The sequence below is a fragment of the Chrysemys picta genome, unplaced genomic scaffold (assembly GCF_011386835.1).
Source record: "Chrysemys picta bellii isolate R12L10 unplaced genomic scaffold, ASM1138683v2 scaf217, whole genome shotgun sequence".
Classification (NCBI taxonomy): domain Eukaryota; kingdom Metazoa; phylum Chordata; order Testudines; family Emydidae; genus Chrysemys; species Chrysemys picta.
The window spans coordinates 1-18,463 of record NW_027052924.1 but is presented as its reverse complement, the minus strand read 5'-3'; the positions used below and the strand labels follow the sequence as shown (position 1 = coordinate 18,463).

The following is an 18,463-nucleotide window of genomic DNA, read 5'->3' as shown; positions in this document are numbered from 1 at the left end:
AATTCTCACTGAGCGATACCCTCCGGGCAGCCTGCATGTAGCTCAGAGGTTCTGGGGAAGATTTGTTGAGGGGCCAGAGAAGGCCAAGCCTGACTGCTGCTGCTTGGCAGGCCACTAGCCTTTTCTCCTGAGCCTTGGTTCCCGGAGGGTATACGTGGCAGCCCTCTGTGCCCTTGGCCACTAATCTCTTGTTTTTCTGTTAGGCTCCATCCAGAGAGAACGGATTGCAGAGGGCAAACTCGAGAGGTTCTGGACTCCTGGGACCTGAATCTTAATGTTTCTCCACCATAGGCAGGTCGGGGAAATACCCTTGTCTCCCGGGTTCCCTATTTAGTTCCCTAATAAGTCACTGGTGATCAGTGTGTGTCCCTAATAGCCCAATTCAAGAGCTGGAGCTTCCATCCTCTTCCCCTCAGTGGAGGAGGAGAAGACGGAAAAGTCCTAGACATACAAAAAGGGCGCCCGAGAGGTGAGTGAGTCTGACCACCCGTTCATTCTGTATGGTGCAAACTGAGCTCGAAAACCTTGCTTGGTTGGCAGGTGTATGAGTGAGGCCTGTGGAGCCAAATAAAAGGCTCCTGCCCTAGAGATCAGAGCTCGGGTAGATCTTGGTGAGAGAGACCCCTCCCTTCTGGAACTCTGCAAGGCAGTAACCTGGGTATCCTCCTGCTTTCTCACAGGTCTGTGCAAGTGCTCTCTTCCCTATATGGGGACATCTACTGGCAGCCTGCCCATTACTCCTGCGGTGGCTCCCTCTGCTGGACTGTTTCAGCATTGCATCCTGACCCAAGTTTGGTCTGAGCATCTTCAGTGAGTATGCGCCCATCTAGGCTACGTCAGCTGCTGTTTTACACCCCACCTTCCATAGGCTTCCCTCATCCACACAGCAGCGTGGTCCAGCCCATATGATCAGCCTGCCTGTGTGAGCAGAGCATCTAAGTAGCTAGACCTGCGGGAAGAACTATGCCAGAATTTCTCTCCGCCTGAATCTTTGTCTGCAAAGAAGGAAATGGATAACAAAACATGAGTTTGCAACATGCACTTATCTTTAAAAAGCAGCCAACTGCATTGGTTGTAAATAGGGAGGGTGTCAGGAAATGTGGGGAGAGGAGTTTACTGGAGTGAAGGAAATTCTGGCTGCAGCAGCCTTATTCCCCTCTTGCTCAGTGGATTGGGGCTGTGAGAAGTGACGCTGGGTCTGCTTGCGGCCTGCAGTTCAGCCTGCGACTCTACGCCACCCCCTGCCCACCCTTCTTGGGCTGACTGCAGCCTCTCCAGGTATTTAAGCACCAGGCCTAGGAGAGTCTGCTCAGCACCTGGCTGGGTTCTGCCTAGTGAGCAGCTGGCAGGGTCAGCCTCTGACAGAACGAATGCTCGTGATGCGGGGGAGGGGTTGGACTGCACACTCCAGCCCTGGGATGTGTTTCCGCAGCACCTGGCTCTGTTTCCTCAGCTCTGGTGCAGCCCTTTGGGGCATGATCAGCTGTTGAAGGCAGGGAGACTCAGAGGTAGAATTTCATATCCCCATAAGCATAGCTGGGGCTGGGGTGGGGTGGGGTGGTGTCAGCTGCTCCGTGCGTGCAGGGGCTCTTGGAGCTGCCACTTGCAGGGGGCAGGCAGCAATCCAGGCTGGGTTCTGCAGAGTTAGCACCAAATGAGGCTCAGAGGAACCCCCGGCCTCGCCCTTGGCTGGGGCTGCTCAGAGTCCCTGCCCGCGGCACCGCGGCTGGTGAGGGATTAGGGGGAAAAGTCTCCTCCAGCAGCCGGGTCTCCCATAGGAGGTGGTTTCCCTCCCTCTTGTGGAGTCCACCCCCTCTCTGCTTGCCACTGCCCCCTGCCTGCCAGGTACGACTCACTTCTGACTCCCAGACCCTGCTGACCAGCCATGGCTCCTGCCTGGGCCAGGATGGGAACACCCCACAGGGCAGGGAGTTTCAAACTATAGCCGTGGAGAAGATACCCCAGAACCAGCCCCAAGGGTTTTCTCCCTGCTCCTACGCTCTGCAGGTCACTCCAACTGGGTTCTGGCTCCCAGCCACCGTGCGATGTGGCTGCTGCCGCCCCCGACCCTAGAACCCTGCCCCGATTTCTCCCCGCCCCTCCTCCCAGCACAGCAATACCCCTCAGCCGTGACTCACAGCAGGGTGGGCGGTCCAAGCCTCCTGCTCTTCTCTGGCTTCAATTGTCCATCATGTATCCTAGGGGAGGCAGGCGGGCCTGGTTATTTAACAGCATGCAGGGCACCAGCCACCGCTTGGATTTCTGTCTTTCAAGGTGCCTCCCACCCCCAATCCATCCGGGCAGAGGAGGGGAAGGAGCTGGGTGGAGAGTCAGTCCCCAAGATTATTGGGATCATTTTGCCTTTGGCCTCGTGCCCCACAAAGGCCAGGAGAGGTGTTGTGCACACAAGCCCCACTGGGAGTTGGTGTGAAGCACAGTGTGGCAGAGCTGCTGCCCTGGCTCTTTGCCTGAATGGCTGGTGGTAGCTGGGGTGGGCAGGGCTGGGGCTTCCTGTGAATCTCTGCCCTCCCTGTACAGGCTGCAGGGGGACCTGGCTGGGGCCAGTGCCTGGTGCGGGGTGGGGTGCGGGGGAACCAGGGTGAGACCTTTGGGAGGCAGGATCTCTCCCTCGGGCCTGCTCCTGCTGCAGGTGCCGGGCTTGCCTAGGGCCAGGGCAGAGGAGACCCTCTGGCCGCAGAGCCCTCCCGCATCTGGCTGCAGGGAGTCTTGGTTCCCCTTTTGTCCCAGGGAGATAGGAAGGAGTGGATGGAGGGGGAGTTGGGTTTGGTTGTGTGTGGACAACGGAGGCCAGCCCCTCCCCCCTGTTAGGAGTGTGCATGTGGTGCTGGGCCCCGGACTCATGGGGCAGGGAGGGATAATAGGAAGAAGAGCTCCAGCTCTTTTCTTACCTATCAGCTGCTGGGCAGCTGCTGCTCTCAGGGCAGCCTTCTTGCTCAGTCTCCCTGGGCAGTCCTGGAGCTGGGAAGCCAAGAACCCAGTTAGTCCCAAGCCACACATCCTCCCCAGGCTGAGGGGAGCTGCCTGGTAGGCAGGTGAGGAACCCCTGGCTGTCAGAGCCCTCTCCCCCTTGATTCCTCCCATGGGACAGAGATGACTTGTACAGGAGCCATCCTCAAGGGTGGGGGATGGGGCTGAGTCAGTGAGGGGGCTCCCTGGAGCAGGAAAGCTCCCTGTGTGCTTAGGTCCTCCCAGACCCCTGTCCTGCAGGGCCCACACCCCAGAGCTCACTCACCAGGATCCTGCAGGCTTCGCTCAGGAAGGCGGGGATGGCAGGGGCCGCCCCCTCGGCTAGCTGGCTCCGCACGAGCGTACGCAGGGGCTGGTAGCTGAGGAAGGGTGCGCACTGCAGCAATGCCACCCTGCACGCCTGCCAGAGAGGGCGAGAAGGAAACTGGTTGAGTCCCTGAGCGCAACGGGCTGCTAACTCGCAGGCTCTGTGTGGCTTGGGGGGACTCCGCTGTGCCGGAGCAGCAAGGAGCCACCTCTTTGCAGAACCTCCTCTGGCCTGACGGTTGTTCCCCAGGCCCCCACAGCCCCCATCTCCAGCTTGGCTGGGTTGTGGGGAGCCAGGCCCGAGTGCTGGGGCCGGGGAGGTACACTCCTGGAACAGGGAAGGGGCCATTCCCTGTGGGTCCCCGGTGGGCGGTTAACAGCACTGCCCAGTGACCAATGTACTTGGCCTCCCCTCAATCCCAGGCACTATCGGGGGCTGCTACTCGGCTGGGGCGGGGGTGGTGGTGGGATTGCTGCAGGAGGCTGGTCATTCCCAGACAGGAGCTAGCACAGAAGTGAGGGCAGGGCAGCAACAATGGAGACTCAATCGGCCTCAGCGACCTGCCCTTCCCTGTGGCCCTGCTTGGGTTAGGTCACTTGCTAGGGGCCAGAGATAGACCTGGACCTGGCCACTAAACAGGGCAGGCTGTAAAATGGAGCCACAGCCGTGGAGAGGCTGGCTGGGCAGGGAGGCTGGAGGTGCCTGTGGGGAATGGAGGAGGAGAAGGAAACCCCACAGATCTACCCCACAGCTACACTCTGAGGGCTGGCAGAGCTCTGTGTGGGGTGGAGGAGGGCTGGATTAGTGGGGGGTCCTGGGTGCCACAGGGCAGCACTGAGGAGATCTGGGGCTTGGAGGGGGGAGTTTGCACCTCCCTTGCCATGTTGTTAGAATGCCCCCAGCCACCCCTGCGCCTATGAGCCCTCAGCTGCACTCACCTGGGCCACCTGGGGGTCCCCATCCTGTAGGTGGATGAGCAGTGTCCCCATGCTCTTCTCCACCTCAGCCCCAAAGAGGGATGACTTCTTGGAAACAAATTTGCTGAGGTGGCCAAAGAGCTCCATGGAGGCCCGCCTCAGGCCGCTGGTCTCCTGCAGACAGGGGGCGCAGGGTGGTTAGAGGGGACAGGCTCAGGCCCTCACATGCTTTGGGAATCAGCCTGGCAGCTGCGGAGCCCGGAGAGGTTTCAGCTAGTTCAAACGACAGGACAATTCTCTGCAAACTCCCCTCTTTCCTGCTGGGCCCCAGGGCTGCTGAACAATTGTGGGTCCAGGGCCCAAGAATGATTGCATCCCTGCCTCCCCTAGCAGAGGAGCTGAGCTGCCCCACAAATCCAGAAATGTGCCTGCATCGGACACTGAGCCCCCTCCACGGGAAGGCAGGTCCTGAGCACCTTCCCCTGTGGGGTGCCCTATAGCGCCATGGGGCCTGCCCTGCTTGGTACTTACATCCTCAAAGAACGTTCTCGCCTGCAGGGCCAGTGGGACGGCGACGTGAGCCTTCAGAGGCGCCTTGGGGTCCCGCAGCATCCAGCAGAGCCCTTCCATGGCTTCCAGAACGGTGCGGGGGTCGCAGCATTCGCACACGGCGCGGACAAAACTCTCCAGGATCTTGTCTCGCTTTTTCCTGACCTGCAGAGAAGGGGTTGGACGCCGCTCGGTGAGCAACGCTCTGTCAGCCTGAGTGTAACCAGAGTCCGGGCAAGTCAGCCTACAGCCTAGTCTGCTCCATAGGAGCCACAGGCTGGGGAGAAGGGGAACCAGGCGCTTCCTACCCAGCCCTCTCTGCCTAGTCTCCTGCCATTCCAGACCCACCTTGTCCGGGAACTCGGTCACTGCGTTCCTGAGGCCGTGCAGCGCTCTGCCTCGAACGTGGATGTTGCTGTCTTCTGTCCGCTGCAGCATGGCCTTCACAACCTGCTTCCGCATCGCCTTGGGCTCATTCTCCATCAGCAGGGGGCTGCCGAGGAACTAAAGGGACCGAAAGGAGCTGTCAGAGAGGGCTGGGTGAGGCCAGGAGCAGCAAGGGGAAGGGAGTATGATCAGGGGCCAGGAGGTGACATAGATCCGTACCGACTGCTGTTCACGAGGGGCTGGCTTCAGCTGAGCTTAACAGAAGTGACATGTGCAGGGCAGAACGCTCCCTCTGCTTCCAGTGGGGTGCTCCCAAATCCCTCCACAGAGCCCCCAGCAGAGGGATTAATTTACAAGCAATACACCACCGGGACCATCTCTCATTGGCTGACCAGCTATTGGCCCCCTGTTCCATCAGCTTCTGGGCCTGGCTAACCCTCCCCCCTGGTCTTCCAGGCTCACCTCTGCGAACAGGGCGGTGCAGGCCATGCGTTCACCCTCCTGGCTGGCCTGGAGGCTGGGAAGAAGAAGCTTTGGGATGCTCTTCAGAGCCAGGTTTGGGTGGGTCACTATGGCCCTGGGGGAGAACAAGAGTTCGTGTTGACGTGTGCATGACAACCCTGCACATGCCGGAATCCGGCCCGGTCCCGGCCACCCCCTCCCATCTCTGCCCCACTGGGCTCCAGAGCGAGAACGTGACTCCTCCAGCCTCTGTCCTCACCTGCTAAGGAGAGTGAACCCCTCGGGCTGGGCCTCCTCCAGCAGCTGCCAGCCTCGCTCCTGGTCCATTAGCTCCACAGCTGGCTGACTGCCCCTGAGGCGCAGCACCCGCGCCAGGGCCTGCACGGCCATGCTGGGAAGAGAAGGAGGCAGGAGATGGTGATGCAGGGATTCCTGCTCTCTGGGCGGGGTGGGGGCGGGCAGGACTCCCTTGCTGCAGCACTGAACGGATCAGGGTGAGCCTAGAAGCTGCCCCACTTCTGCCTTTGGTTCTCCCCCCGCAACTGTGGGGGCAGGGGGGAGTGTCTGCAGATGTGACCTTCGCTCTCCTCCAAAGATGTGAAAATTGCCCCTCCCCGCCCCGCCCAGGAAACTGACCCTGGGGAGAAAAGGACATGCAGTGCCCCCCTGAATGCCCTGCTGCCCTGAGCCCTGCCCCCCAGGGCCCACTGCCGAAAAGGGGTGAAGTGGCTCAGTGACAGGCCGGGCCTGTCCCAAAGCCTTCAAAGTAGACAGTAAATAGAGACAGCAGCCAGCTCTGCCCTGCTCCCCAGCTCTGCTCCCCCCCCCCCGCCCCCGGCTCAGCTCCTTCATCACCCTGCTGAGCTGCCCACTCTGAGGAGCTCTCTGGCTCCCTGAGTATCCGGGGGCAGTTCTGCCCGCTCCTAAGCACGAGAAGCCTGGCTGATCTGAACCCTTGGTCCCCCGAAGGTGTCGGGGGTCCCTGGACAATGAAGGTCCAAGAAGGAAGCTTCCCCCTCCTAGGGGCTAGCCCAGACACTGCGTGGGTGCTGGGATCCATCGGCCCCACACATTACCTGCGTGGTCTGGTGTCACTGGGCAAGTCCTGCTGGGCTCCCGAGAGGTGCCGTGCCGGGGGGCAGGCGATGGCGAGGAAGCAAGAGGCGAACAGGTCGTCCTCGCGTCCCTCCAGCGTGTCCGCTTGCCCCAAGGCCCCGATCAGCTCCCACCGGCCGCATGTGGTCTGGAAGGGAAAAGATACAGTCAGAAGACCGTGGCCCTGCGCAGAATGCAGCCGGGAAAGAGGGCTGAATGCCAGCGATGGGAACTTACCGCCGGGGGCAGCCGGGCTGGCTGGGGGCAGCTCCTGTCCTGGGTCTGCCCACGGTTAGCCCGGCCTTTCTCTGGGCTGTCGTCCAGCAGGATGTGCAATACCTCCCTGGTCAGCATGGGGTCTGCACCTAGGAATCTCCAGATGGCCTTGGCGGGGCTGTGACGGACAGAGGGACGGCAGGTAAGGAATTCACACAGAGGACGGGCCCAGTTGGTACACACCAGGGATGATGCCCTCCGAGGGGTGACGGGCCAGAAGCAGCAGGTTGAGCCTGCTGGTGGCTGACCTCAAGGCCCTTCAGGCACTGTCCAGTCCTAAGGGGTTCATACCCTCCTGCCCGGGCACTGCCAGGGGGCGCTGTGTTACAGAAAGGGATGGGTGGACGTGGCCAGACTCACTTCTCCCAGCTTGGGGGCCCCCTCCCTCCCTTGCTGCCTTCTCCTGATGGGAACCAGAAGGGCTGGGGTTAGAGCCCCCATGGGGGAAAGCAGTGACTCTGGGCTCAGGGGTGGGGGCTGGTGTGAGGAGGTGCCCACCCTTGGGAGGGGTTAGGGCTAGGTGCTGGGCTGGATCTCCTGAACTGGGGGGGGGGGGGGCACAGAGTGGGAGCTGTGGCCAAGGAGAGCAGGAGCTCCTTCCCCATGGGGCAGAGTGTGGGGGTTTCAGGAGGAACAAGGCTCCAGTTCTGGCCACGCCATGGCTCTGGGGTGCGGGGTTTGGAGAAGGCTGTAAAATGGGCTCTGTGCTTGTTGGTTCTGGGCAGGATGCAGGGAAGGCGCTGCTGGCCCAGGGGAACCTGGCAGGCTGGTGAATCGGAGAAGACCAGGCTCTAGGGGTGGGATGAGACGTCTAAAAGCGTGCGGTGATGGGGAAGATACCAGGCTGGGATTCCAGGGGGGAGAGGGCATTTCCCAGCTGCAGGGAGGGGGTGCCCCTGCGGGGACATGCTCAGTGTAGGGGCGTCTGTGGGGGCAATGCAGTTAGGTTGGCCCCTCTCCTGCCTCAGCCTGGAGGGATGCCCTGCCGGGAGTGGGGGGCCATGCTGACAGAGGAGGTGACCCTGCTCACATGGGATCTCTCCTGGTCTGTGTAGTGATGGGGGGGAGTGGGGGCTGGAAGACTGTTCTGGCCTCCAGCCAGCCAAGCCATTGCACAGCCGAACCGGGATGGGGTGGACTGGTTAGCAGTGCACAGAACGAAGTGGGGGAGGGTGACAGCTGTGTTTGGAATAGCTCAGCTGCGGGAGCCCTGAACCGGGGTTCCCAGAGCACACGGAGCCCTCCAAGGGACAGGGAGGCTATGCCGGGGCAGGGCTGTTCCCTGGGGGCCTGTGTGCAAGGGGAGGGTCTGTGCTGCATGTAACCGTGGTGCTGTGGAGTGATCCCATTAAGCGGGGGCTTGGAGGCCGGAGTGGGGTGTTCTATCCTTTCCCTGGGGCTGGCGCTCACCGTTTGTAAGGCCAGGGCATCTTCAGGAGGATGCTGACCGCGGCCTTGGTGTGTTGTCTGGCCAGTAGGTGGAGAATGTCTCTCGTCCCCTCACTCAGCCGCCCCCCCCGGGGTGGGCTCAGTGTGTAGGAAAGAGCCGCCTGGAGATCCTGCACCTGCGGAGGCAAAGCAGGGGCTGAGACCCTACCCCCGCTGTGGGTGGGTGGGGCAAGGGCCAGGAGGAACTGGGCAGGCTCAGAAACAAGGCAGCGGTCACATGGCCCGGCGGAGGCCATGGATAAACTCTCCTAGCGAGTGACTGAGCCGAGGGGGGTTCTGGGTTCGGTACCTTGAAACCCCCACCCGTGATCCAGCACCGTAGAACTAAGGGTCCCAATCCCGCTGCCCAGTGACACCCCACCCCCCGGATATCCCGGCTGTACCTCCCCTTGTGACAACATGCCTGGGCTGCTTCAGCACCAGAGTGGGGTCTAAGCGTCTGGGATGCATTTCCATCCTGTACGTCAATCCATGCCCACTGGGCAAAGAGTCAGTGGACACGGGGGACCCCACTGCAGGCTCTGTTCCTCCAGCTGGGGGATGGGTCTGGAGATAGGGCACATTTCCCAGGGAGTGAGCTGGGCAAGCCAGACTCCTGGGATCAAAGCCTGAAAACCATTATAGGGCCGTGCCCAGCGGCCCCCTTGCAGACAGGGCATGGATGGGTCCCATTGATCAATGATGGTGAGAAGGGATGTCTCCCCTCCACATCCTCCCTCATGCCCCAGGAATTCTAGGCACGGGGCAAGATGGAGCTGCCCGAGATGTCAGCATGGTGCCTCCAATGCCCAGCCATTACTTGGCCCTGCAGCTCTGATTCTTGCTCTCTCAGCACCGCCTCCATGACGCCCGCCAGCTGGTCTGCACACTCCTCCTTCTCCAGCAGGCCCAACAGCAGGGTGAAGCTGAAGGGCATGAGGTCACTCGACTGCAGGTGCTTCGCGATGAGCTGCAGGGAAAGGCACAGGCCGAGTGTGAGCAGCGAGCCCCGGCCCGGGGAGGTGGGTTTGCTCTTCAGGGAATGGGGACAGAGGCACTGGCAGCCTTTGCCCAGGGCTATGTGAGTGGGCACTGGAGCCCATACCCAGGAATTTCCATCTGCCGGCTCCTCATCGAGGGAAGGAGCCAATAACCCCCCTTTCCCATGTGTGTGTCTGTCTCTCCAGCCACAGTCTTTTACTCACCATAGCAACATGGACAGGGTTCTCTCTGCAGCTGGCATCCTTCTGCGTCTTGCTCAGCACGCTCACCACTGCCCCTGTCTTGGTGTACACGACAGCTGCACAAGAAACCAGCAGTGCTCAGGCAGAGCTCTCAGGGCCGGATTCTTCCCCCTCCCCTTTGAGCCAGATCAGAGGTGCCAAAGAGCCAGACTCCAGCCGCAGCTGGGAACGACCAGCTAGGGTGAGCTCTCAGCTGGCTTCTGGGCCAACTGCCCACTCTTCACCCTGATGTAGAAGGTGTGTTGGGGCTGGGGTGGGATCAGGGGAGGTCCCAGATGGTCCCAGGCACCTGGTGAAGGGCAGAAGCCAGGTCAGCCCGGGAGGTACCAACCCACTTCTGCTCTGTGTCCCTCTGGTCAGGGCTGCGATGAAGGCGCCATGTTCTCTCTGCAGCCCTGCTCGCTAGGTAATGGCCGGGGCTGTGAAGGCTGAGAAGTGGCGACTGCTTCCGCTCTATCTTACCTTTGCAAGGCGTGAAGAGCCAGTAGAGAGCCTGAGATGCCCAGTATCTGGTGGCCTCCTGAGCATCGAAGGCCTGGCTTGTCAGCAGCCCGGCCATGTAGCCCTGCTCTACCATGGGTTTCAGGTCCTAATGGGCCACCAAACAGAAATTGAGGGCATAGGTCGGGACGAGCCCAGCTCTGTCTGTATTCCCCCCACTTCCCGTGAGTGCTGGGCGGGGGGGGGGGGGGGCAGCAGGATCTGCGCTGCTTACCTCGGTGATGGCTTTGAAGCGGTAGAACATGAAGAGCCGGGCGCTGGCTCTCACAGCTCGGCTCCTCTCCTGGGCTCGGGGAGAGCAGATCCATGGCTGCAAGTGCTGGGGAGCAGGGAGAAAGTCCTGTGAGCGGCAGCAATGCCGGGGCGACCTCCAGAACCTGCTTCCCGCCCCAGCAGGGAGAGGACATGGAGCATTTAACCTCTTCTCCTCCACTTCCGGACACTGGAACTCAGCGCTCCTCTCCTGTCTGGGGGGCGTTGGCACAGGTCTGAGGGTCTTGGGCTCAGCGCTTTGAGGATTCTCCCCATTGATCCTGTAGGGTCTCGGGGCTGTTTCCTTCAGGGGAACAGGGGCTCCAGGCCAAATGTAGGAGGCCAAAGTGACACCCTGGAGCAGGACTAGGATTGTCTTGCTGGATCCCAGGGTTGGGTGTATGCCCCAGGGGGACTGGCTAGTTCATCGCAGCTGGGAGGCCTGCTCAGCCCCCTCGGGATCAACTGGAGCCTTCCCTCTTGTGGTTCGGGTAGAACCTGACCAGCCGGCCCATCCCCAGATGGCCAGTGCGAATGGGCCCCTCCCCCCGCCCCATCATACCAGAAAGAGATGCAGTAGCGTGGTGGGGGTCAGGTGCTGCTCCAGGAATGTCTGCAGCACAAGATCCAGGCCCTCCCAGGGCAGTTCTTGGAGAGACTGGAGCAGAGAGAAGCAGGGAAGTAAATAACAAGGGAGGTGGGGTGCACGAGGCAGGGGGACGAGTGAATCCCCCCGTCTGGAGCCAGGTGCTGTTGGTATTCGGGGTCCCTTTACCCAGGTGATACTGATCCCCCTGCACATAGACATGGGTCTCACCTGGACCACGGGCTGCCCTTCCCCAAAGAATCCTTCCTCCCACCTGGGCTCCCCAACACATGTACTGAGCTGGGCTCTGGAGGGAAGGCCTCCTCCCTCCCGCTCTGGAGGGGCCCCAGCTGCCCCCCAACACCCCGCTGGCTCCCCAAGGGCTGAGCTGTTCATCCCGCTCCAGCCAATCTCTGTTTCTGTGGCAGGGCGAGTCATGGCCTGGCCGTGTGGCTGTCCCGAATCTATGCTTTGCTCCCTCTGCACCAAATGCTATTTAACGCTCTGGGCCAGAGCCTCAGCTGGTGTAAACGGGGGTAGCTTCTAGCTCCCTGGACCAAGAATCCAGGGTAATTCTATACAGTCTCACAGACACTCACCTCTACAGCTGTTCTCCCTGCCAACCCCACTGCAGAGTTAACTGCGTAGCCACTTGTCACCAGCCCTTTGGAAAATAAACCAAGGGGCTGGATTCGGCTGGACACGCAGCTCTCTGCATCGGGCCAGGGTCCAGCTACTCAGCAGGGGGGTGGCTGAGTTTCCCAGCCAAGGAGGCAGGTGGAAGCTGCAGCTTTGTCCATGCCTCACTAACCTCTGCCCGGAGAGTGGAGCTTTTTGCCACCTCAGTCCCTCTCAGCTTCGCCAGGGCTGGGCGCTGAATCATGGCGCTGGCGATACAAGTCCCGATGGTCTCAGCCTCCTGTTCCTTAGACAGGCGAGGCTCAAATTTCCTGAGTGGAAGGAACGGAGCAGACGGGGCCATTAGACCGGAGACAGGTCCTGGCATGAGTCAGGTTGAGTTTGATGGCTCGAGGGACAGCTCCCTCCCTTAGCAGCAGAGCTCCAGGGGGCATCTCCAGCAGAGCCACCGCCTAGGGAATGGTCCTGTCTGGAGATGCCTTTGCCCCCTGGGCCCGGCAGGGGCTCTGCTGGGGAAGCTGCTCTCCGGGGCTGATCCTGGGCCCTGCTCTGCGGCTGCACCCATTCACAGCACTTCATGCTGACGGGAGGGGCTCCCTCTTACCAGGCAAGACGCAGAGATGGGGGCTGGATAAAGAGACCCGGAGCCCGAGGAGGATATGGCTCGTTACTGAGCCACCAGGGAGAAATATCCTCCGGTTCTTATTGCAGCTCCTCCCTCCCCCACTTCCTCTCCCTCCATCTGCCCCTCCCCGGCTGCTGGGCTCCGCAGCTGAGTCAGGCCCCATGGACGTACCCTATGTATGAGATGGCCAGCAGGGCATGCTGGTGATCGGGGCTCTGCAGCCGGGCCCGGTCCTTGCCTCTGAGCATCTCCTGCAGCACAAAGCAGAGAGTCAAAGGCAAAAGAATTTGGGGGAGCCCGGTTCCTCAGCAAGACGTATGTAGTTTGACGCCCCCACCGACCCTCAGCCCCAGCGTGCAGTGCACTGGGGCACGGAGCTGGGAAGATGGCCTGGGAGCGGCCATGTGGCCAGAATGCAGGAGACATTCACCAGAGCCCCTATTTCGCCATTCCTGACGGCACATCTGGAAACTTCAGCATCTGCCACGGAGCAGGGAAGGGGGATCTGGGCAGAGGCGATTTTGTGACGGGGAGCATTAGAGTCCTGAACAGCTGAGGTCAAATATTTTCCTGCAAACCAAGGGAGGGCTGCGCCTCTTAACTCCTCAGGATCATGTCCCGGAGTGAAAACCCTTGGAGTTAATCCCCAGGGCACTTTCTGGCTGCCAGGCAGATCTCTGAGAAGTGGGATGGGGAATGGTCCCAGGTGTAAGCAGCATGAATCCGCTAATGGAAAATAGTGTCATTTAATTCCTTGGGCTGGAATCGCACCAGAAGAATCTGGCATCAGCACTGGGTTTGTAGTGCACAATGTAGAACCCTGGGCACCGGGTCGCAAACACAGCACATGGCCTTTAAACGCCAGAGACTGTGGCACGTGCATCTGCCCTAGGGACCCCTCCCAGGACCCAAGCGTGCTCACTCACCAGCAGCGGGGACAGCACGGTGTATGTGTCCTGGCTCACCAAGGGAATCCTGCTCACTTGGGTGACAGCTTCACCCACCAGCGCGAGGCTTCTCAGAAAAGCAGATCTCACCAGTGGGTCCTGGGCTCACAGGCAGGAGGGGGAGAGAACAATGAGGAAACAGCCACAGGCAATAGAGAGCTGAGACACAAGGCTACAGGGCGAGTCTCTACAAGGGAGCTGCTGTCCTAGGCGGGATTGCCCTCATGCCCTAAGGGAAAGGACCTGGCTTGCCGAGTGGAACATCTTTGCATTCCCTAGGGCTGTGGGTCTCCAACTATTTTTACTGATGACCCTTTCACACAGCAAGCCTCTGGGTGTGACCCCCCTAATAAATTAAACACCCTCTCTAATATATTTAACACCATTATAAGTGCTGGAGGCAAGTGGGGTTTGGGGTGGAGGTTAACAACTCGCGACCCCCCCATGTAATGACCTCGTGACCCCCGGAGGGGTCCCGACCCCCAGTTTGAGAACCCCTGGCCTAGGGGAATATCTCTGGAGATGAATACAAGGAATGGGCTGATTCCCAGAGGTGCTGAGCACTTGCAGTTCCCAGAGCTGTCAGTGGGCCCTGGGGCTGCTCAGCTCCCCTGACAATCAGGTCGTAATTGGCCGATCTGGGACAGGAATCTGCTGCTCTCTGCAGTTGGCTGGGCTCTCCCTACCAAGGCATCCGTTCTCCAAAGAGAACATTTAGTTAAACCAAAGTAGCATCCCCTCTCCTTTTCTCTGGGACGCACATAGGGGCATTGTAACCAGCGTAGGACTGAACGTTGGCCTCAAACCTCCGATGGCAAGAAAACAACCTAGAGTTATCTCAAAAATCCCCCTTCAGCACCAGAGCCTGTCAACCGGGCTAGGGGCCTGAATCCCCCTGTGCGCCTTTTGTGTCCAGCTACACCATTGACGGCAGTGTGTGGGGAAAAAGGCCCTAAATCTTTATCTTCTGATCCGTGAGTGCAGCGCAAGCCTAGAGGTACCAAACAGGGTACAGTCGTCTCTGGGACAATAGCACCAAGTGATGCTCAGTTACACTCTAACAAGGCCCAGATAGGAGTCCTTCCATTAGCTTCCACGGGCCTGGAATCAGAGAAGCTAATTGAGATGGGGCAGTCACAGAGAATGGTGCTGTTCCCATGTCTCCTGTCCCTCCTGGGGCAAAGGGCCAGCCCTCTGAGCTGAGTTTATGCAAAGACATAGCTCTGTGCTGCTGTGCATAGCCCAGGTAGGTGCTGTGTGGGCGGACAAGGGAGGGCTCTGACTTACGTGTGGGCTCAGAAAATAATGTTGTCGCATGGGAGCCAGGATATTGAAGCCTATGGTCTCTAGGATGAGATCCGTGGGGCCTGAGTGGACCACGTGCCCATAGGTGAGGAGCAGGAGGCTTCTCAGCTGCTCGATGGAAGCTGGCTCCTGAGAATTGCAAAGGAAAGAGTGAGGAGAAGGGATGGCCTCCAGCTGCTCCTAACTTACAAATGGGGCCAGGGGAGGATTTTTCACCCAGCCGGCTTAGCAACCAAAGGCTACTCTGCTGAGCTGAATTTCCTGGACTCCGAGGCCCTTCCAGGCTCCCCAGGATTGGATGGTTGAGGTGACCCGGCAGCCGAAGGGGACGCACTAGCAGCTGCTTTAATTCAGCCTAGCTCCAGAGATGTCACTGGCACTACAGTGGATTGCACTGGCCCAGAGAGTTACTGGGAAGGTGGTGGTGGTGGTGCAGGGGAAGGGGGGATGCAGGTTAATGTCAGACATGCCAGCCCTGGTGAGTCTGCCAGGAAGGTCTGTGAAATAGCCCAGTTCAGGGGAAGACCAAGGGTCTGTTCTGCTAGAAATGTGTCAGCGGGAGCTGATGGCTTGGCAGTGTCTTTTGGGCCCTCTCTGAGCCTTGTTTATGGGGCTGCATGGAGCATGTCTGAGCTCCCCAGGAGATATCCTGGAGAGCTTAGACAACAGGACCCACCTTCCCCCCTGGATCCACCCCATTGTGCTGTGATTGCAACTCCACGGAGGAGTAAGGAAAGGGCTCCCTGCACGGAGGCTGAGCCACTGCTTGGAAATTCAGCTCTTCGCTGAACAGGCTTCTGGGAAGCAGGGTCCTCCCTGGCAGGTCCCTTTACCTGCAAAGGCTGGTGAAGGGATGGATGAAAGAACAGAGATGCTAGGTGGGACCGTACCTCCAGAGAGCCACCGGCAGAAGGCTGGAGCTGCACCCTGCTGACAAACTCTTCCCAGTGCTCCAGGATGGCGAAAATCTCGTCTAGCTGTTGCCTGGCACACAGCCCAAGCGCTCGGGCGAATCCCTGAGAGACAGAAAGATGGAGGTTGGGAATGCTGAGCAACAAGCCAAGGGGCCAAGATGGGCTCTCAAAGTCATTGCCATGGGCATGGGTATAAGGAAGATCTTTTCAATCCACTGGACCTTGTCCAAGGCAGAACATACACATGTAGCATCAGGGGATTGACAAAGAATGAGGGATCACTTGACAGTGGAGGAGCAAAGACCTCACCTCTCTTTCCTCTTCTTCTCGGAAATCGACCATCTCCACCAGAAGCCATAGCTGGGGCTTGATGCTCTCTGCTGGAAAAAACATCATCACGGTGCCCCAGCACTTGTAGAGAAAGCTCTGTGAAAGAGACACCATCATGCGGGATGCATTGGGGCATGCACAGAGCCCACTGGGTATAGTTGTCTGTTTCACTGACCCCAAGCTGCCCCTGGTTAGCGACTGCTGTTCTGAACTAGGCACTGAACCCCAATTCCTTCCAGGTCACTGACCTTGTCACCGGGCCGCTTATCACCGTAGGCCAGCTGGCGCCTGATACTAGCGATGAAACAACCCAGCCAGGTGTGGTCCGAGATGAAAAAGAGAAGGTCTTCCAGGAACTGCCAGGGAAAGAAGAGCCAGTTAGAACCGAGAGGGGCCAAGAAACTGGTCCTTTCAATAGCTCCAGCCAGGAACCCACCACAGCTGGGAGGGGAGGGGAAGAGGGAGCGTGCACTGTCACCCCCTACGTATCTCCTAATGCTTGTGAATCCTTGTGAGCTGCCCCTGGTGCTTCTCCAATTGCATCTGCTGGACTCAGCCGCTTCCTCTGTCCCACAATGTAGTGCTGCTGAGGGGCCTCTTAATCCTGCCTCAGCGTGGGCGGGGGGGGGGGGGGGGGGGGCTGGACTAGATGACCTCTTGAGTTCCTTTCCAGCCCTCCATTTCTCTGACCCTTACCTGCAGCAGCTGCTGCTCCCACTCCCTCTGGCAGAAGCAGGTCTTGTGATCTGGAAGAGATGGGCAGGTCAGTTTCCTTTGTGTTTAGACCCTTCTACTGAGGAGCAGCCTTCAACTTGGCTCTTGTTTGGCAGGGGGTGGGGAGGAGCTGCCGACTCACGGGCCCCGAGGGGACCCATGGCTCTTTGCAAATTGCTGATGGACAACAATGCTCCTCAAACCCAAACCCCTTGATGTGAAATACCCAGGCGTTCTGCTTGCCAAGATCCTTTCCTAAGGTGTGAGATGTCGAATGAAGGTTAGATACGGTCCTGGAAAGGATCCTTCCTGTCTAGGCATGGGGGGCTGGGCTAGATGAACCAAGGGATATGATCCTGACGTGATCCTCTCGGATTCCAAGGTCACAGCATCATATTATACTGGATTCAGAGGGAGGCCCTGGCCTCTCCCTCTCTGAGCCCAGCATCACGGTGTCCCCTCCCTTTGCTCCTGCAAGGGGAGACACTCCCTCCTCACCTTCCACGTAGAGGAGCATTTCCGTCTTGTAGTTATTCCAGAACCGGCCCGACCCGGCCTGGAACATGCTCATCAGCTCGAAGAGGAGGAACATGGCTGCCCTTCTGACCTGCACCGTCATAAACGAAGACGCACCGAGCATCTGGCGGACAAAGAGGCAGAGGTGGCTGTACCCCTCCCTTGCGAGGCAGTGTGAGAAGGGAGCTCCCTACAGGTGCAGGGGGAGAGCTCAGTGATGGAGGGAAGGAGACAGCAGGGAGGTGGAGCTGACAACCAGGACAGGATTGAGATGGATATTTCAGGTGATCAGGGGCACTCCATGGACCAGCTATTGGCTCCTTCCATCCTCTCACTCCTGGGCTGGCTCTAGCTCAGATGAAGGGAGACAGGATTATCCAGAGGCCGTCAGGCAGCTGCTGGGTCAGATCCTTGGCCTAGGTTAGAGCAGCACAAGGGAAGCTTGAAGCAGCCCGAAAGAGGCAGCTGGGCCATAAAGGGAATCCCCAGCTGCCCCTTGGTAAGGGAGGATGCTGGAGGCCAGAGGGCAGGAGGGGGCCTGCACAACAGTCCCTAAGGGCTCATTCCAGCTGGCTTCTATTGGAGCCGTCCAAGGGCTGCACTAACTGGTGCTGGGGGACCCGGTCCAGCCCCAGGATCAGGGGAGCCAGGAAGGTGGCTGGCTCAGAGAGCTCGCTGGTTCTGTTAAATGCCGAGAGGCGCTGGGTCGATGTGCAATGAACGCGAGGAATGTGATGAGCCAGCTCCTTTGGGGGCTGCGGGGAGAAGAGCCACCACACACTGCATGCCAGCTCTGGGAGCGGCTCCTTCCCACTGAGCATAAGGAACCTCCTGGCTGCGGGTTACTCACCAGCAGCCGAGCCAGCAGCTCCTGGGGTAGAGTGGACTTGGGGCTTGACCGACACCCTGTGAACAGAAATGGGGGGCATCCCATCAGGCTCTGGAGAGATCTTTTGCATTCGTCTCTGAGCTCTGCCTGCGCCCTTGACGGCTGGCTGTGTCCTTGCAGTGAGCCAGAACCAGAGCCAAGAGCTGATCCCCACCCCACCTGGGGGCAGACGCCTCTCGCTACAGAAGGACTAAGAGCGGGTGGATAAAATACTGGGACTCACCTCTGTTCGCCTTGCCGCACCTCCTGGCCAAGGGCAGCCTGCCTTCCTCCTGCATCCTCTTTACCACCCCGACCGAGGTCTGCAGGAGGAGAGGCAGGGCTGGCCCATGGGCTGCTGGGCTCAGTTGAAGGAGCAGCCCAGGCCATAAAACCTGCAGAGCAGAGAAAAGCCATCTCAGTAGGGAAATATCCTCTTCCTGCACCAGCTCTCTCTTTCCTACACTAGACCGGACCCCTGGCCTCGCCACCGCCAGCCAGACCTCTCTACCCAGCCTGAACCATGCAGCGATCCCCACTCCCTCCCCCTTCACACCTATCAGTGTCTGCCTCCAGCACCAAATCAAGTGACACATGACTGACCCCCCGCCTT

At 59.6% G+C, this 18,463-nt stretch overlaps 4 protein-coding genes and 2 long non-coding RNA genes across 6 annotated transcripts; all 6 read right to left on the bottom strand.

Annotated features, from left to right (window-relative positions):
* Positions 1-2,120: 2,120 nt before the first annotated feature.
* Positions 2,121-3,514, bottom strand: LOC135978337 (uncharacterized). Its single transcript, XR_010595755.1, has 3 exons — positions 3,254-3,514; positions 2,910-2,979; positions 2,121-2,198 (listed from the first exon to the last, which is right to left on the bottom strand). It is a non-coding gene; the product is annotated as an uncharacterized LOC135978337 (long non-coding RNA).
* Positions 3,515-4,209: 695 nt separating this feature from the next.
* LOC135978342 (protein maestro-like) lies at positions 4,210-5,746 on the bottom strand. Its single transcript, XM_065579289.1, has 4 exons — positions 5,611-5,746; positions 5,110-5,265; positions 4,744-4,926; positions 4,210-4,386 (listed from the first exon to the last, which is right to left on the bottom strand). Exons 1-4 carry the CDS (start codon positions 5,635-5,637, stop codon positions 4,210-4,212), a joined length of 543 nt encoding a protein of 180 aa, XP_065435361.1. The 5' UTR covers positions 5,638-5,746.
* A 119-nt stretch (positions 5,747-5,865) lies between these two features.
* On the bottom strand, positions 5,866-10,463 carry LOC135978341 (uncharacterized). The gene is made up of 8 exons (XM_065579288.1): positions 10,369-10,463; positions 10,116-10,242; positions 9,615-9,709; positions 9,230-9,379; positions 8,392-8,546; positions 6,943-7,099; positions 6,687-6,853; positions 5,866-6,001 (listed from the first exon to the last, which is right to left on the bottom strand). Exons 1-8 carry the CDS (start codon positions 10,396-10,398, stop codon positions 5,866-5,868), a joined length of 1,017 nt encoding a protein of 338 aa, XP_065435360.1. The 5' UTR covers positions 10,399-10,463.
* A 516-nt stretch (positions 10,464-10,979) lies between these two features.
* LOC135978338 (uncharacterized) lies at positions 10,980-12,552 on the bottom strand. Its single transcript, XR_010595756.1, has 3 exons — positions 12,428-12,552; positions 11,804-11,942; positions 10,980-11,064 (listed from the first exon to the last, which is right to left on the bottom strand). It is a non-coding gene; the product is annotated as an uncharacterized LOC135978338 (long non-coding RNA).
* Positions 12,553-13,090: 538 nt separating this feature from the next.
* LOC135978336 (uncharacterized) lies at positions 13,091-15,880 on the bottom strand. Its single transcript, XM_065579285.1, has 4 exons — positions 15,732-15,880; positions 15,399-15,524; positions 14,491-14,637; positions 13,091-13,302 (listed from the first exon to the last, which is right to left on the bottom strand). Exons 1-4 carry the CDS (start codon positions 15,867-15,869, stop codon positions 13,111-13,113), a joined length of 603 nt encoding a protein of 200 aa, XP_065435357.1. The 5' UTR covers positions 15,870-15,880; the 3' UTR covers positions 13,091-13,110.
* Positions 15,881-15,943: 63 nt separating this feature from the next.
* LOC135978340 (maestro heat-like repeat-containing protein family member 1) lies at positions 15,944-18,331 on the bottom strand. Its single transcript, XM_065579287.1, has 5 exons — positions 18,095-18,331; positions 17,833-17,888; positions 16,965-17,106; positions 16,449-16,498; positions 15,944-16,108 (listed from the first exon to the last, which is right to left on the bottom strand). Exons 1-5 carry the CDS (start codon positions 18,147-18,149, stop codon positions 15,944-15,946), a joined length of 468 nt encoding a protein of 155 aa, XP_065435359.1. The 5' UTR covers positions 18,150-18,331.
* Positions 18,332-18,463: the final 132 nt, after the last annotated feature.

What these genes read in the sequence shown, in the direction of transcription:
- LOC135978342 (XM_065579289.1), bottom strand. Translation starts at nt 5,637, where the DNA reads ATGGCCTGCACCGCCCTGTTCGCAGAG. An exon ending in GCACCGCCCTGTTCGCAGAG is followed by an intron (nt 5,266 to 5,610) that starts GTGAGCCTGGAA and finishes CGGTCCCTTTAG; the next exon opens with TTCCTCGGCAGCCCCCTGCT. An exon ending in CGAGAACGTTCTTTGAGGAT is followed by an intron (nt 4,387 to 4,743) that starts GTAAGTACCAAG and finishes CCCTGTCTGCAG; the next exon opens with GAGACCAGCGGCCTGAGGCG.
- LOC135978341 (XM_065579288.1), bottom strand. Translation starts at nt 10,398, where the DNA reads ATGTTCTACCGCTTCAAAGCCATCACCGAG. An exon ending in GCTTCAAAGCCATCACCGAG is followed by an intron (nt 10,243 to 10,368) that starts GTAAGCAGCGCA and finishes GTGGCCCATTAG; the next exon opens with GACCTGAAACCCATGGTAGA. An exon ending in AGTGACACCAGACCACGCAG is followed by an intron (nt 6,002 to 6,686) that starts GTAATGTGTGGG and finishes TTCTCTTCCCAG; the next exon opens with CATGGCCGTGCAGGCCCTGG.
- LOC135978336 (XM_065579285.1), bottom strand. Translation starts at nt 15,869, where the DNA reads ATGATGGTGTCTCTTTCACAGAGCTTTCTCTACAAGTGCTGGGGCACC. An exon ending in GAGAAGAAGAGGAAAGAGAG is followed by an intron (nt 15,525 to 15,731) that starts GTGAGGTCTTTG and finishes TCTGTCTCTCAG; the next exon opens with GGATTCGCCCGAGCGCTTGG. An exon ending in CTGCCGGTGGCTCTCTGGAG is followed by an intron (nt 14,638 to 15,398) that starts GTACGGTCCCAC and finishes TGCAATTCTCAG; the next exon opens with GAGCCAGCTTCCATCGAGCA.
- LOC135978340 (XM_065579287.1), bottom strand. Translation starts at nt 18,149, where the DNA reads ATGCAGGAGGAAGGCAGGCTGCCCTTGGCCAGGAGGTGCGGCAAGGCG. An exon ending in GTGCGGCAAGGCGAACAGAG is followed by an intron (nt 17,889 to 18,094) that starts GTGAGTCCCAGT and finishes TTCTGTTCACAG; the next exon opens with GGTGTCGGTCAAGCCCCAAG. An exon ending in AGCTGCTGGCTCGGCTGCTG is followed by an intron (nt 17,107 to 17,832) that starts GTGAGTAACCCG and finishes TTTGTCCGCCAG; the next exon opens with ATGCTCGGTGCGTCTTCGTT.